The following is a 17643-nucleotide window of genomic DNA, read 5'->3' as shown; positions in this document are numbered from 1 at the left end:
TGTAGAAGAAAAACACTTGAGAGGGTAGATGCAGGAGGACCATTCTCTTCAATGTTTACATGGACTGTTCCCACCAGACAGCGCACCCTTCCTTTTATTCAGCGAGAGGGATCTTGGCTCACCATCGATGGTGAAAGTGTAACCGTCCATCGATGATAACAGACTATGTAACAATGGTTTTACCAATTGATGGTCATCCATTTTCTTTGACTGACTGGCCCATAGGCCAATCAGAACCAAGGGGTGGGTCTTCCCAGATGGCAGGGGCGGAGCTATGCTCAGTGTCTCTGCCCCTTGGGGAAAATAAAGACAAAAATATTTTGTTTCTATGCCATTGATGGGAGGGTTCCCCCCATTAATGGCAAAATTATTTTACATCGACCATAAACCATCAATGATCATCGATGGTTGATGGCCATCCCTACTCTGCTGGGTGAGGCACTGTGCCAGGAGTGTAGAGTGCCAGGTGAGTTCTGGTGCCATGCTGCAGGGATTTCTGGGGTGAACCTTGACAATGTAACACACTTCACAGTAGTGGTGACGACATGCTCGCTAGTTTTTCAGTAATAACACAAATTATTAAAACAATCTAAACTGTGCTACCGACCTTATTTTTTATATTCAGCTTGGTAATTTGGTAACAAGGATTGGCTTGACACTGCACACTGAGGATTGCTTCTGAAAAGCGTTCTGGAATTTGGAATTGTAACACAATGCTAAATATAGCACGGACAGAAACACAGAGTGGCCTGGAAAACCACAAGTAAAAATATGAATGTAAAGGAATAAAAGACACATTCATGCAACTTTTTACATTGAAGTCAGAGTTAGATTCCCAGCTAGCGAGCATCATTTCTCTGAGTCTCCCAGGTTATGTTATGACTTGGTCACTAAACACTGGTCATTCAACCTGGAACATATGATTGTAAGTTTATTTTATTTTTTTCATTTACTCAGTTTTTATAAATATCCCTGTGGTGTCTAATTATAAGCAAGTTGTACCAGCCCCTTACTATCATTTTTCAAAACCAGCTTGTAACATGACAGTTAGGGGTTAATTGGCTGGCTGTTCTTCACTCTACGTTTTATCACTTATTGAAGTTTGATACATCTGTCCCTAAGGTTCTATGCAACTGCATAACTGCATTTCATACCCCCAATGCCCTGGGTTACCTAACATACACTAGAAACAGTGAAGAAACAGTGGCACTGAGAAAAAAAAGAGTCAGTCATATTAGGTGTGCAAACTAAATAATTCTATAATTGTATAATTGCTCTCAGATACGGAATTACCAGGAATTCGCCTACAAATGAGTTAACTGTAAAAATCAGTGGTATATAGATATTGTTGGTAAGTTGAATAATGCTTACAATTTAAATATTTACAGTCCACGCAATTATACAATTATACTGCTGATAATTAGCGTATGAGATGGGACGTACAACAGGTAGTGTACACTCTAGGTTTGAGCAGTGTGTCACGTCCTGCTCGATATTAAAAGGGCAAAACGAACCCTGCCTGTTTTGTGGCACCCTGCTAAAACAGCCGGGTTCGTCCATCTACGCCGCCGGCTTTCGGAGTGCTAGGGGGAAGCCCAGTACCTACTTAGGTGCCAGGTATGCCCCCAACATAGATGTCGGTGGACGGGCCCGCTGCATTCAAAGTGCCCCCTTTAGCCTGGCGCACTGCCCGGATGTGATCCTGGCGGGATCGCTACTGAGGCCAGTATTGTAGAAAGTAAAGAAAATCATTTTAGGAAATGTGAGAATAGTGTGCACGTTAAGAAGAATCGTTTTTCTGCCAACCAGCAATAACTTATTCCTTTAAAGTCAGCAACACGGACAGGGGGCAAACTTAAAACATTGCAGCATCCAGTAAGCAACTCTTAGATCTTTTCCGAAGCAAAACAAAAATAAAACCGTAAAAGTTCCTCCTCGAGTGATACATATGAAATAATAATGTTCCATAAGGTCACTTTGTAGATTAGACGCCTCTGTTCTCTAGTCATACATCCAGGAAAACAATAGTATTTCTTAATAATTTTAATATGCAGTTAGACTTGAAAGCTGAAAGACAAAGGACTAAATAAAATGCATTACAATGTGTATTCATCGCTATATAACAATGAATTTCATTTTAATAGTAACTACCTTGAATACATTATAATACAATCCAGCTAGTTAGAAAGTGTTTCAATATACTGTATCAATGAAAATGAAATATCCTAATGTAAGGAACATTACCAATAGAAGTCTGGTAAATGTACCACCCAATTACATGAAATTAGATGCAATAAGTTAAATAAGAAAATATAATTTATCTGCAAATGTCACTGATTTCCGCCCTCCCCCTGTTTATGCAGTGGTTTTATTATACACATTATTTGTTAGAAATGATAAGTGGAATATATTGTTATTAAGCACAAGAAACCTAGGGGTAAATTTACTAAGATTGGAGTTCTATTATAGATAGGATGTTGCTATGGGCAACCAATCAAATTCTATCTATCATCCTTTAGATTAGAAGGTGCTAAATAATAGTATGCGGCCACTGGATAGACAATGTCTAGATCGACAGTCACTAAGTTGAACCCAATGTCGACATTGAAAAATGGTCAACACAAGCTTACGGTCAACATGAATAAAGGTCAACGTGGGTTTTTCACCTTTTTTCTTTTTTAAAGGAAGTTTTTAATACTTTACTATATAGGCATAGAGTGGGAATTAGGGTGGCCAATCCTGGGATCAGCGGGATCCCGGGATTTGGCCCCAATTTTGGTGGGATTTGAATCCTGGGATTGGAGTCTCCAATCCCGGGATTCAGGGATTAGACTGTGCATGTGCCCGGCAGCGTCTGAGCACTCGCTCATATGCTGGCTGCTCCCATCCCGGCTGTGCAGCTCTGCGCAGCGTGATGCAGTCAGTGGTCACACTGCACGTCCAGCTGGTTGCACCCCGCTCTCAAGCACATCTGATGCAAGCACATATGATGTCCAGGTCCGGTCCGATGCGCACAGGACTGAGCATCAGATGGGACGCCAGACATGTGGGTGAAATTGGGCCTAAATTGAACAGTGTATGGGGGCCTTTAGGTTCAGTTATGTGGTGAAAGACCGGACTTGCTTACATTTGTCCACATATTTTATGGTTGGCAACCATAAGAAAAGGGGTATGGATCACTGGATAGATAGACATTAGGACTCCAATCATTATTAGGTCGACCACTGAATTTTGACATGCATGAAGGTCGACATGACTGAACGTCAACATGGGTTAGGTCGACAGGTTCATTCAGTCGACACAGCCAATCCAAGTCACCCCTGCATGTGCCCCAAGGCACCCAAGGGTGCAAAAGCAGACTGCATTAGTTGATGTGTTGATAGCAGGGTTGCCTACATTCCTGGAATGGCCTGGAGACTCCCGAAAATCGTGTCCCCCTCCCGGCTCCCTGGAAAGATGGGTAACCCTCCCGGATACGGACCAGCCATGCAAAGTGCTGCTGACAGTCGCCTTTAAAAGTAGGCAACCCTGGTTGAAACCATACATACATTCTAACTGTAGATGGACAGAGCCATGACACATATATAAGTATATCCAACTCTAGCACAAGCCTGTATTACGGCAATAAAAGGTCATCTTACTTTATACTCAGCTACTCACCAGTCTTCTGCATTTTAATACTATAAAATACTATATTTTATTATTTGTCATTTAGTTAAGACTATTTTACCCAATTGTGATATTTATACCAATAAGGGTACAGAAGTGTAAGATTCTTACAATATATTTTGCAGTAAATACTATAGGATTGGAACACAGAAATCTTTCATTTGATTACTGGTCACTTTGCTTATACGAAATGTAAAACAAAATATTTATACCGTACTGGGCAAATGGTATAAAATAATGGCATGGCAGCAGTAAGAGGAATAGGCAGCAGGATTATGAAATGCACTCTGTCCTTTTGAGAGCTTATTGTTAACCCATTATTTTATTGTCTTTTAGAGTAAAACCAATGGGGCAGATTCGGGCTTTACAGCGCGGCTTTAGCTCCTGGATTACCACCCACTGTAAGCCTGTGATTGCTCCTGAGGATGGATTTAGCACAGAGGGTGCATTAACTGCATCCTCTGGGCTAGTGGCAGGTAATAACTGAATAACACTAGGCAGGACAGCAGAGAGGTGGGGGAGCGGGTACTAATTACCCAGGCCTGCTGGAGGGGCCCTAGTCAGACCCCTCCCTTCCCCCTTCATCCCTCCCCAGTAGCAACACTTCTACAGCATGTGCTGTGCTGACAGCAGGCTCACTGACATAAGCATCTCACTGACAGCGTGTGAGCTCATGCTGAGCCTACTGTCAGCATAGCACATGCTGCAGGTGTGTGCTGCTGAGTTTAGAGTTTTTACAGATTTCTTTCACCCTCCTCTAAACATTTTGGGGGCGTGGCCTAAGTGTGGGAGTTGGCCACACCCCAAAATTTTACTGGGGCCCGGCATTCCTCTTGGCTGCCCTGGCGCGAGGCACTTACAAATGTGTCCGTGCTCAGGGCAGCATTGATGGTGTAATGATTAGCATTATTTCCTCACAGCACTGAGGTCATGGGTTCGATGCCCACCATGGCCCTAACTGTGCAGAGTTTCTATATTCTCCCCCTGCTTGCGTGGGTTTCCTCCGATTACTCCAGCTCCCTCCACACAATCCAAACCCCCCAACAAAATAAACCCAATAGTGAATGTGTGGGCTTGTACCTGTAGTAGGGTAGATTGTGATCTCCATGGGGCAGGGACTGATGTGAATGTACAACTATTCTCTCAGTAAAGGGATGCAGAATATGTGTGCGCTATATAAGACACTGCTAATCAATAAATAAAATGTGTTGTCATACATCTAGCTTCAATAAGCCACACAATACAAGATGCCTGGTGCAAGTGAGCCACCAGGTCCTGTGCAACTCTGCTAGTGGAAATATCTCAGCCGCACTCAGATATACAAGTATCACATCGAATGAATCAACACAGTCTCCTCATGCATTTTAGTCATATTGCGCTGCATTCAAGGATACATTATTAGAAAATAAAAATAAAAAAAACATTCAGTTCTAGTACAGTAGAGTCTCCTGGGACCTGGTGAGCAGGTCCGTTTGGCGTGACAGCAGAAATGGTATATGACGACACATTTGTGACTCAGGGTCTGAATCTATTCCCAGACTAACATAGGGTGATAAATGACTAGTCCCTGGTACTTAAGCTGCATTCCCTCCAACATTTCTCACATAGAAACTGGTACAGATGAATCAAGGGGACATGGCCACAGGTAAGTAGGGCAACATATCGCCAGCACTGATCTATTAAGCTATTCCTGGGGGCAGCCGGCAGGTTACAGATAGAAAGAGGGACAGTCTGTCAATAGGCAGTGCCCTGTAAAAACTGTACAGCCCTGTTTTGACATAGCATAAAAATGGTACTGTACCAGCTAAGACGGTGCAGTTGTAGGGTCTAAAGATGCAAGGGAAAGCCTGCAAAGAACTGATCTACCCACAATGTTAACAGCCAAAATTAAAGTGTGGCAATGATAAGTAAGCCAACAGACAAACACTGATAACTGCTATTCATAATACCGCCATGATACAAGAAAAGATACCCGCATTACCCATTTGTACCGATTTTTTGCTCAGGTGCCATCTTTAGATTTACCCCAACTGTCATAAATGCGTAAATCTCCTAGTTTACCAGCTCTATGGTTTGACGTCCAGCCTGCCCATATTAAAGAAATATTTAATATTCATAAATGTAGGGTTATGCACTTTGACAGCATAAACAAGACAGTGTTCTATGTATTAAATGTGGAAAGTATAAAGGAATCTTTAATGGGGAATTTAGGGTGCTTATTGACAGTAGACTTTTAGCAGCACTGCTCAATGCCAAGAGACAGCAGCGAAGACTAATAAGGTATTAGCATGCATAAAAAGTGGCATAGAGTGTAGGGAAGACTGTGTAATTTTGGCACTTTAAAAAAATCATTGGTACGGTCTCATCTAGAATAAAGTGCACCGTTCTGGTCACCACTCCATAAACTAGAAAAAGTTCAGAGATGAGCAACAATATTGATTAAAGTCATTGGAATATGAGGGAAGGCTAGACAGGTTATGTTACATTGGAAAAGAGGCATCTAAGAGGTGATATGATTAATATATACAAATACATAAAGGGGCAATACAGCAAATTAGCTGTCAATCTGTTTACCAGAAGTGCTGTACACAGGACTCATGGTCACCCCCCGAGGTTAGATAAGAGGACGTTTCTCATCCAGCATAGGAAGGGTTTCTTTAAAGTAAAGGCAGTTAAGATATGGAATATTCAATTGATCCATTGAAGAAAGGGTTAGAAAATTTTTTAGCAGAAAAAAAAGTATCCAGGGGTATAATCCTTAAAAATATTGTACTATAGTGGACTCAGATTGGACAGCCATTTGGGTCATATAATGAATAAGCTGCAACCTCACCACGGTCAATTCCAATGCAGGACATCAGTTATAGGTTGTACTTGATGGACTAATGTCTTTTTTCAACAAACTATGCTACCATTTATTTTTATTTTTTTTTAAATACTAAAATATTTGGCAGTTCTCATTAATTCCCTGTTATTCTATTTTTAAGATATAATAAAAATGTTGAATAAATTGTTATTACAGAAAATCCGCCATCGAATCACATCCAGTTCTGTTATATTTACCAGTGTGTTTTCCATTCCAGTGTAGTACATGGTTAAAGAAGTATATTTTACAGACGTAGACATTAAAATACAGCATTTACTATCTTATTTTAGAGGAATTCGTCCTTCACATGTTATTATATAAAAATAATCTGGTGGATTTATCAGCTTTGTGTGTATGAAAAAAAGGATATATTTAAAATGTGTAGGAGGATGCTGGCTAAAGTTCTATAGAAAATTATAATGTACAATGTATCACTTCCAGATGCTAAAACTTTAATAAAAAAATTTTTTATTTATATAACATTTGTTAATCCCCAATCTAATCTACACCAAACAAGTGATGTGCTTTATATCATGATATTATTGTATATTATCACTATATGTTCTCTGCTGGAGACCATTTGTAGCACCGTTTAAATATCGGTTCATAACAATAAATCTACATAATAACCAAACTTTGCATGTGCCAAGATAGACCGCCACCCGCTTTCACTGCAGTAGGGATAGATGAGGAGAGATACCAGGCATGCCCCACAGGATAAATATATAGTATTCACTCATGGATGTTTTTTTTTTTTTAAAGGGCAAAACGCGCACTGCCCATTTAGCAGCGCCCTGCTACAACAGCCTGGCTGTCCATCCCCGTTGCCGCTGTCCAGAGCGCTTGGTGGAAGCCCAGCACCTACTTGGTGAAAGCCCAGCATCGGGGGCATCAGTGACATTGGCAGGCCTGCACCACCATATCTAAAGTGCCCCCTTTTGCCCGGCACCCTGCCTTGCACTCGCGCAATGCACCCCTGGGACCGCTGAAGAGGATACTGAAGGCCGCCGTGGATGCTGGGGCACCCCATGGACACCGGGGGACCAGGTAAGGATGTTTAAAAAATATTCCAAAAACCGGAAAAATCCCTTATCCAAAATGATCATGTTCCCGAGCATTTCGAATAAGGGGTACTCAACCTGTATTTAAAAATATATATAAAAATGACGCACAGAGCACCTTTTGGCAATAGATAAAACTTTCCTATCACATTGATAAATATTCCCCTAAATGTAATGACAGACGTTCAAATAAATAATATGCAAGTTGATAAAAGTCTTGAAAAAGTGCTTGGGGTATAAGGGCTCTAAATCATCTATTCTGTTAAGAGCACAATAAAGCAAATGGCAGATACACTCAAACAAGCACCTCACTGTAATTTAATAAAACTGAATCCATGGGCACTTTTAGCTTAGCTTAGCACTGTACTGCTGCCAAAGTATATTGACGCTGTCTGCAAAGCTCTGTAAAATAATATTTAGTACTAAAATTGTGAAAATGATGTGTGACACCAGTGGGTGGACATTCTGCTTCCTGTTGTATTTATTTACTTTTCAGGACCCATTTACGAGTGAAGCTTGGCTGCTTCTGTGCAAGGAGCAATCCATGTGGCTTAAACAAAAAAAAAAAACTCTTGTAAGAGAGTTATTTTTTCTGGCTCATTAAATTTTAACTGCTACTGTAAAAATATTTATCAGCAAAAATTTACTTGACGGAAGCTTTGCTAGTAAAAAGGATAAAACCCGTTAACGGGTCCATTTTACCCTGAGAGCAGCCATTTAAAAACCAGGACTGGCATTTGGTAGGGAGAGAGCATGGCATCATGCACCTCACACTGACAGTCACAAGTGAAGACTGAAATGTCGGCACGGAGTAAGAAAAATGTACTGGGTACATGACTATATGATGGGTATTGGACTGTGGTTTGCACAAGGCTGGCAAGCTTGGCACTGGGCTGGGTATTGTTGGTTTTGAGAGGTGGTAAAATTTGGGTGATACGATGGGCTCATCACTAAATATAACAGGTAAGGGATTGTAGTGAATATGACCTAATATATACCCCTTTCACACTGCACCTTGGACCCAGGTTATGCCGGGTTGGTGACATGTTAACCCGAATCGAGGTGCAGTGTGATAGCACCAAAGCTTATAACCCGGGTAAACTAACCAAGCAATTTGACCAGGGTTATAAGTAGGGTTAAGCCCTCTGTATAACGTGCAACCTGGGTTTAATCTGAAAGGGCGGAGAGACCCTTGTGGGAGCTGGGTCAAACCCAGGATCGAGAAGCCAGGCTTGACCTCTCTTTCTGATGTCAAAGGGGTAATAGTGCGAAAAACACTGAACAAGGTGGGTACTGGACTTTAATGTGCATTAAGCAGATGTATGGCACAGAAATATGTGGTAAGCATATGGCTGTATGTGGTAGCATTAGAATGTTTTACTGGACATATACAGACAATTGTAAACTATTTACTATTAGATGCAGTTTCGTGTCTTTTTGTCATCAGATCAAAAGGCGCCCAGTGTCTACGGCCCGGCGATGAGCACTGATGCTGTTCCTGCATAATCACGGCTCATCTGCTGGTATTACCAGCAGATGAGCAACAAGGTGGACATCTTTCTATAGCATCCTGCTAAGGAAAGCCGTCCACCCCCGGGAAAATTACTTAGATGGACGAAAATCGCACAGTGTGCATGAACTGAGCGATTTTCAGCCCAGCCATTTTCCCGAAGGGTGCGAGACAGGGTGCCAATGCAGCAGCAACGTCAATTCACACCCTTCGCTCCCACAGAAAGCATGGTTATGTGTGTGTGTGTCTTTTACCAAAGTATTTGTAATGTTTTAGCACACCTGATAATCTTGAGGACACAGTATTTTAAATATTTGTTGTTGTTTTTTTCATATTGGTGCCTTGTTGATTACATTTGGTGAACAAAAATTGTCCATCTTTTTCCCAAACTCTGCATTACAATCCACATTTTAAGTATATCCATGTATATGCACAGGTGACTAAATGATTACCAGTTAATTTGATTTAACCATCTGGACTAGAGCATGGATATCCTTATAACTTGGCCTGTAATGGCTGAGTGGAGTTAAACTCTGCTATCTACCATTCTTTTACAGTTTCCAGTCTCTATGTGAGCTTTCAAATATCTATTTTATGTATCATTACGTTTATTATTTATTAAATGAAAAACACTGTTTGTATAGCAAGTACTGTGTATTGTGAATATATCTGGTAGTTGAAATATACCTCTATCATAATCTAGCCAATATACCCAACTCTCCCTGTGGCTGCTCGCTTCTCAGTCTGTATTAGCCTGTAATATGCATTTGACTCAGTATAAATATAAGGAACATTTGATTTACACTTGTAAAGTATATTGCTTCATTGTCCTCATCTCAGTGTCCGTGATTAATAGTGCTTGGCCATGGGAGGGACGTAATAGTGCCGTACGCTGCTATTAAGCACTGCAAGCTTCCGGGAGGTGACTATGTCCTTTATTCTTGTCAGGAGAGCTCTGTTCGTATACTACATTAGGGTAATTACAATACACTACTTGGAAGTCCAGATGGTAGCGATCAGTAATTACACTGCTGTGTGCAACATACAAACACAAGCCAGTGGCCTTTTTAAGAACCCTCAGCACCACTAAGAAAGCTTTCTATCCAGACAATAATCTGCAGATAGCCATCGTTTACCTCACAAAAAAGTGGCTTACAGTATATAGTCAAAAGCACGGCATACTGCCTTCAAACACAGGACTAAAAGAAAAATTTTCCGTGGTACTGTTTCTGTGAAACCTTCCACGGCCATTACAACATAACTTTAATGTGGAAGGCTGGCAATCACTAGGAGTTAGTGACATCAATGCCATTTCAGCCAATCAGATCATTAAAAGCTAGTGACATCACTAAGGCATGAAACGTTATTATGATTTTTTTTTTTTTTGTTGTTTCCTTTGTTGGACAGGGGGAAATTCACCATAGAAAATTATTGTTCAGCAAAGAAAAGAGATTAGGTGGAATAGCTTTCAACTGTAAAGGGCGAATAACGTAAAAGAATTACAGAGAAAGAGAAAGACATAAGGCATAGGGGAACTGACAGACTAAATAGGCATAGGGGGGTATTCAATGTGCTCCGAAAAAAACTATTTTACGTTTAACATTATGTTTTCGTTTATTTCGCATCAAGAATCCTTTTTCGCTATTTTTTTTTTCGAGGTATTCAAAGGTTTTTTTTCCGGAGACAGCAAGAAGTGAAAAAAGTGAAATGTATCGAAAAATGGGCGTGACTTTTTCGCTAAGCGAAACTTACGCGTATTGTATAAAAAGAACGTGCTGCGCAACGCATCCACCATTTTGGGATGCCGACAGTGTTGTGTCTAATGGCCGTAGTGCAGTGGATCACAGCAGCCCCCTTCCACGTTCGGACCGCGTGTCTTCAAACAGAGTGAGTAATATCCTTTATTTTATTAGTTGTTTTGTACAGTATTGCTGCGCTGTTTCTATTGTTTATTTTCTTTAAAATGGAACCTTCTGCTCGACAGCGTTGTCCTTGAATTTAACCACAGGTTAGGGCTTTTTAGTTTTGTCCGTTGTTAGTGAGATTTTAGCATGTCCTTTAAACGATACTCTCCTTGTGTGTGGCATGTCTTTCATATTTCCAAATTGGTTCTTTTTAGTGCTTGGTTGTTAAGGGGATAAATTCAAATTGTACTGTTATATGAGCTTTGAAGTGTGCACGGTTGGGGTGGGTCAGCATGGCCACTTTTCAAAGCTTTGCACTTTCTTGTTGGGGAACGTCTTAAGGGTGCACCCTGCCTGACCAGCAGCATTTGTTAAACTCCAGCCCCTGCGTGCCAGCCAGAATGCTTTGTGATGGAGCAGCGCTGCAGTGAATAGCAGCATTGCTGGAGGAGCTCAGTCACAGGAGGAGACGTGACTTCCTGTCACACGCAGAAAGCCCCTGTGTCTTCCTCGCAGCCATAAAGCCCATCCAGCTGACCACCTCCAACTATCTTATGAATAAAGAAATAGCTAGATGGCTCTTTTAGAGGTGTGAGGGGGCAGTCGCAGTGTGTGAGGATTTGTATGTGTATTGTGTGTTTATGTAGATGCTGCTTTGTTTATTTATGTATGTGTTGCTTGTGTGTATGTAAGGGCTATTATGTCACTGTATTTAGAGAGGTTGGTCTACAGTATATGTGGATGTATGGGCACATGTAGCTGTGTGCATACATGTGTCTGTGTACCTGAAAGTTGCAGTTTATAATTGTGGGTGTATGTGCATCTGTAGCAACTGCATGTGTATACATGTGATGTTTGTGGAAGTGTGTATAGATGGTGGTTCTTGTGCATATAACGCTGTGTGTATGGATGTGGGTGTATGTGCATATGTTGTTGTGTGTATACATGGATTTGTGTCTGTTAATGCCATATATGAATTGTGGGTGTATGTGCATATGTCCGTCCTGTTATGTGTGTACATGTGAAGTATGTTGCAGTTTCTATATATGTGGATTTTATATGTGTGTGAGTTGCTGTGTGTGCCTATGCGGGTGTGTCTGTATATTAGTCTGGCATAAACAGTAGTCATTCTAATAGAAGCGGTAATCAATCAGACTGACCTTATTTCTACAGTTATATGTCGTGCCCACATAAGTGCTGGAAATTCCCTGCTCATCTTATGACCTGTCGATCTCTATTCAAATTCCAACATAACTCATTAAGACCTTGTCCTTTTTAGACCTAAGTCAGGTCGACCTTCCAGGGAAGTTGCACTAGTGGGGACGACTTTATGACTGTACATATATAATTTCATTCTCACACATGATCCACACCCCGCCTATGGGCATCTGTTATAAAGTTATTCAACTGGGTGTATTCACTGTGCAAGTTTAGCACATGGGGATCTTTTGTTGTACATTGAAACGACCATGCTCAATCATGACATTTGTATTTATTAGGAATGTCTACAGAAAGAAGTCTTTTTTCACCAGTGGATTCCTCTTCAGAAGATTCAGTGCATAAAAATACAGAGCATCAAGAACTGGATGAGATGGCTTTGAAGACGACAAGCCTTGTTGGAACTAGAAAGAAAAGCAATGGAAGACATCGGGTAATTAAAATTATTTTGGGTTTATGAATATAGTATCACCAATATGTAATGATAGTCTGGATCAGTAAATATGCATTGCATCGAGTGTCACGGACAAGGCCTGTGGGTGTGCGGCTCATACTGTTGCCACCTCAGAGTGAACCCTCCTATATGATATTCCAACCCCAACAACCCTCACACCACGCCCCAATGCGATTTTAAAAATCACCATGTGTTGGTACATCAATACTAACATCCATTTATTTGTTTATGGTGATTTTATAACACGCCAATTTCTTAAAATGTTGTCCTAATATCCAACCATAATTTATTGGAAGAAATGGTATTTGGCTCTCACAAGTACAACACATTATTCGAGAAGTTGGAACAGACACAGCAGCCTTCTATAAGGCAAAACGTAGCGGTTACAGCTTGGTGTGCTTTGGTAAAACATGGGTGGGTGCTGGGTCTATAACCATTATGGTTTCTTAAACTGGGTGATCAATGAATGTCATTGGCACACATGCCTTTTATTTAGACATACAATAAAAATTCCTGAAAGAGATAGGTAAACTAAGGGCAAATTGAACATGGCAAATAATTTTTATTATGTGCTTGTTTAAAAACAATAACACTACATCTTTTTTATACAGTCTCCTACATTGAGAAGCCCACATCGTTCCGATATTTCTACAACGGAGGAAGATTTTGAAAGATTTGAGGAGGATTGGGAGCAAAGTGCCGAATTTAGAATCTGGAGGGCGAAAGTTGAAGCATCGCGCAATAAACAAAAAGCCACCACAAGTGGACATTCGAAGGTATTTATTTTTATTTCAACCAAAGATGATTTCAATTTTGCAATGTAATGATGTTTAAATTGTAAATTCTCATTCTGTTTGCAGATGTTCCACAGCAAAAGGCAACATTTACAAAATGTTCATCACAGCCGGCCACAAAACAGTCTAGAAAAGAAGCGTCCCAATGATAGGCAGCGATCAAATATCCGTAGTCAAGAAAGCATGCAAAGTGATACAAATGAGGTTGCAAGGTTTTCTGATGACTCAGCATCTCATCATTCTTCTGGTGAAGGATCCGGTGGTGAAAATCTGAAAAAGGCTCAACGTGGCGTACGGTTCAATGAGTCCGAGAATTATGCTCTGGTGGAGGCAGTTGATAGATATTATGATATGTTGTTTGGTCCAAGGGCACCAACTACAGCTCCAAAATTGAAAAGAAAGATGTGGAATAATATTGCCGAAAAAGTCACCTCTATATCAGGTGTTCAAAGAGATTCCAAACATTGTATCAAAAGGTATAGTGACTGCCGCAGGCAAACTAAAAAAAAAATGGGTATGCAAAGAAGACATGAGATAGGTACAGGTGGCGGACCGGAGATGAAAATAAAGTGGCTTTCCTGGGAGGAAATAATCAAGAAACGATTAAACCCAATAATGATTTATGGAGTGAAAGGAGGTGTTGACTCTAGACGAGGAGGCATTCAGGAGGAAGAGGAGAATCCTAGAAAGAAAAGAGGCAGCAGAATTAGCAATGAGAAAAATATGTCTAGTAAAAATGGTAATAATTTAATAGCATAAAATCTATGTACCAAAATGTAATGAAATGTTATTAATAATATTTTTACCTTCATTAGATGAGCGTCAACATTTAATGCAAGCGGAAAGAAGGCACAATAATTCCAGCAATCGAGTTCTTGAACGTTCGAAAGATAATGATGGCAGTGGTATGGCTGAATTGCAAAGTATACCCACATGCTTCCTTGAATCATCTGATGTAACCGACGTAACGTTTGAGGGTTTCAACAGCAGTTCCATAGATAATTATTCCGGTAACCGATCCTCAAGGGAGAGAAATTCTCAACAGATGGAATGCGAGAGTACTGTAAATCCAAAAGAAAAAGGTTAGTTTTTTTTAAAAAAATAGCTGTGTATTGCGGCATAAAACCAGTTTATAATCAAGGGATGTATTTTATTAAACAGTAATACTTTTTTGGAAATGTTATGCACTCCTTACATGAAAAGTGTGATTTATTTGTTTATAATATATTTTATGGGAATTTTAATTACAGAAGATATGCCTATGACAAGTGGAGGACTTTCCTCCGGAATTGGTCGTTTTTTTAGGCCTGATTTAATTGAAAATTTGTCTGAGGATGGAGATGTGGAGGTGCGACAATCGGAATCAACACCTATACGTAAGTAATAATATATTTCAGCAATATCTTTGGTTTTCTACTACACTCTTCATTATTTACAAATAAAATCAAGTAATTGAATGTTCTTCAAAATTTCTCTATCCTTACAGCATCTCAAGCAAGGCAGCTTGGAAACAACGACACATCAGAAGAACCAGAATATCTGCATATCAGAGCTTTGGCAGATCAAATGCAGCGGAGACATGTTGACTTTGAAAAAGTTTTAAACAAAAGACTAGATAGCTTAGAAAACACTTTTAAAGGTTTTATAGACATAGTAAAACAGATTGATGTAAACCGCCAGAGCCAATACAAAACTACTCAGGATATACTGAATATTATAGCTGTGTCAATCAACAAATTGGTTGACAATACAACTAGCCACGCACACAGTTTAATGAAAATTTCAGATGCTAATGCACAATCAGCAAATACCTTTAATATCATGTTAGAGTGCCATCGACAAACTTCTGCCAGTACAGGGTTGATTGCTACTTCTCTGAAGTTAATTGCAGAGGACATGATTGCAAAGTCGCACAAAAAAAACATAAGTGAAAAACAAAGAAAAGCATCAGTAAACGAGAGGAAAGGGGGTGTATTTCCCACACAAAATACCTATTCCTATTCCCAAATGTACACAGGATATTCAGGCATGTTTCCAAATGTTAGAGAGCCAGATCATGCGACAACATCTTGTGTGCAACCTGAATCGTTAGCTAACGATCTGTCATTATCAGCACCTACACACGATGACGATGAAACTCAGATTTCACAGGAGTTATAAAAAGTTTAAAATTACAATGTTTTCACAGTAATAACTTGTAACATCCATCTCCATCCAGATTTGACTCTGGTCTCTTTAGGAAGGAATCGGTATTTTTATTGTGAAATTGCACTTATTTAAGTTTTTATTGTTTATTATCTATAAGTTTTTTTTTTTCAATGCAGCAACATAGGAACCATTGTCAACACTGGCCAACCTTCTCCCCCCAGATGTGACGCACTGCACATTTGGAAGGAGCAGCGTGGTCAGTGGTGACAATGGTCATTGTTACAAACAAATGACAGTTCTGAAACTTTACCTTGTGGCGTATATCATTTGTGCTGATTTCAATGTTCCATTGTCAACACTGGCCAACCTTCTCCCCCCAGATGTGACGCACTGCACATTTGGAAGGAGCAGCGTGGTCAGTGGTGACAATGGTCATTGTTACAAACAAATGACAGTTCTGAAACTTTACCTTGTGGCGTATATCATTTGTGCTGATTTCAATGTTCCATTGTCAACACTGGCCAACCTTCTCCCCCCAGATGTGACGCACTGCACATTTGGAAGGAGCAGCGTGGTCAGTGGTGACAATGGTCATTGTTACAAACAAATGACAGTTCTGAAACTTTACCTTGTGGCGTATATCATTTGTGCTGATTTCAATGTTCCATTGTCAACACTGGCCAACCTTCTCCCCCCAGATGTGACGCACTGCACATTTGGAAGGAGCAGCGTGGTCAGTGGTGACAATGGTCATTGTTACAAACAAATGACAGTTTTGAAACTTTACCTTGTGGCGTATCTTGGTTCTCTGTTTCTCTAAACACTTTGAATATTTTCTCATTTTTTGAGCGTTTTTATATCTTTCTAACTATTTATAAATGAAACAACATCAAAGGTCATGATTCATGTCAGTCGAAAATCCAAAATTGTTCAATAAAATTTTATTGAACCAAACAACATTTCAAGAATCATTTTTCGTATACAATTATTTACATTGAACTATTATAGTATAACAATACAATTTTATGACACACGATGCAAGTGGTGTAATGCAAAGATTTTGCCATCGGTTCAACCGGTCATCAAGCACAGTGTTCTCTGTGTGGCCAGCAGTAGACATATGGACCTGCAAGGGGAAAAATTAATGGTTAGTATTGGCCCTGTTATAAACAGACATGGAACTGAGTTACACCTGGCCCACAGCGCATGCGCCCTTGGTATGTTTGGGGTTTAACCTAGGGAATGGGTCTTCAACCTGTGGCCCTCCATCAGGAGTGCCACAGGTTGAACACCAGTGTTGCGGGGGCACATGAATGAGCTACTTACCAATTTCACAGAACAGCAGCTGAGAAGTGTGGCCTGTCTCTGGCACTTGGGAATGAAGTGGATGTGGCGTCAAGGCAGACATCAAACTGCAAAGGGATGTTTGCAGAGGCAGCAGGAGACATAAGGACCTGCAGGGGGAAACATGAATGGGAACATAGCGTGCTGGTCAGTAGTGGCCCTGTTGCAGACGGACATGGCACCGAGGTACACCTGGCCCACAGCGCATGCGCCCTTGGTATGTTTGGGGTTTAACCTAGGGGATGGGTCTTCAACCTGTGGCCCTCCATCAGGAGTGCCACAGGTTGAACACCAGTGTTGCGGGGGCACATGAATGAGCTACTTACCAATTTCACAGAACAGCAGCTGAGAAGTGTGGCCTGTCTCTGGCACTTGGGAATGAACTGGATGTGGCGTGAAGGCAGACATCAAACTGCAAAGGGATGTTTGCAGAGGCAGCAGGAGACATAAGGACCTGCAGGGGGAAACATGAATGGGAACATAGCGTGCTGGTCAGTAGTGGCCCTGTTGCAGACGGACATGGCACCGAGGTACACCTGGCACACAGCGCATGCGCCCTTGGTTTGTTTGGGGTTTAACCTAGGGGATGGGTCTTCAACCTGTGGCCCTCCATCAGGAGTGCCACAGGTTGAACACCAGTGTTGCGGGGGCACATGAATGAGCTACTTACCAATT

General features: G+C 40.8%; 2 protein-coding genes across 5 annotated transcripts in view; one reads left to right on the top strand and one right to left on the bottom strand.

The window, feature by feature from the left end:
• The window catches only part of PHF2 (PHD finger protein 2), a 265280-nt gene that overhangs the window by 231837 nt on the left and 15800 nt on the right, over window positions 1–17643 (bottom strand). The gene's annotated exons all lie outside the window — the stretch shown is intronic.
• LOC146026005 (uncharacterized) lies at window positions 10660–16561 on the top strand. 2 transcript variants are annotated; one of them, XM_083156299.1, is made up of 7 exons: window positions 10660–10993; window positions 12510–12661; window positions 13294–13458; window positions 13543–14215; window positions 14292–14558; window positions 14727–14852; window positions 14963–16561. In XM_083156299.1, the coding sequence occupies exons 2-7, from the start codon at window positions 12512–12514 to the stop codon at window positions 15634–15636; spliced, it is 2055 nt and encodes a 684-aa protein (XP_083012425.1). In that variant the 5' UTR covers window positions 10660–10993; window positions 12510–12511; the 3' UTR covers window positions 15637–16561. The 2 variants fall into 2 exon arrangements, with proteins under 2 accessions (XP_083012425.1, XP_083012426.1); XM_083156300.1 differs by having other exon boundaries at window positions 10660–11599.

Source organism: Crinia signifera, chromosome 8 (genome assembly GCF_055691185.1).
Source record: "Crinia signifera chromosome 8, ASM5569118v1, whole genome shotgun sequence".
NCBI classification, from domain to species: Eukaryota; Metazoa; Chordata; class Amphibia; order Anura; family Myobatrachidae; genus Crinia; species Crinia signifera.
This window is presented reverse-complemented; position numbering and strand designations above follow the sequence as displayed.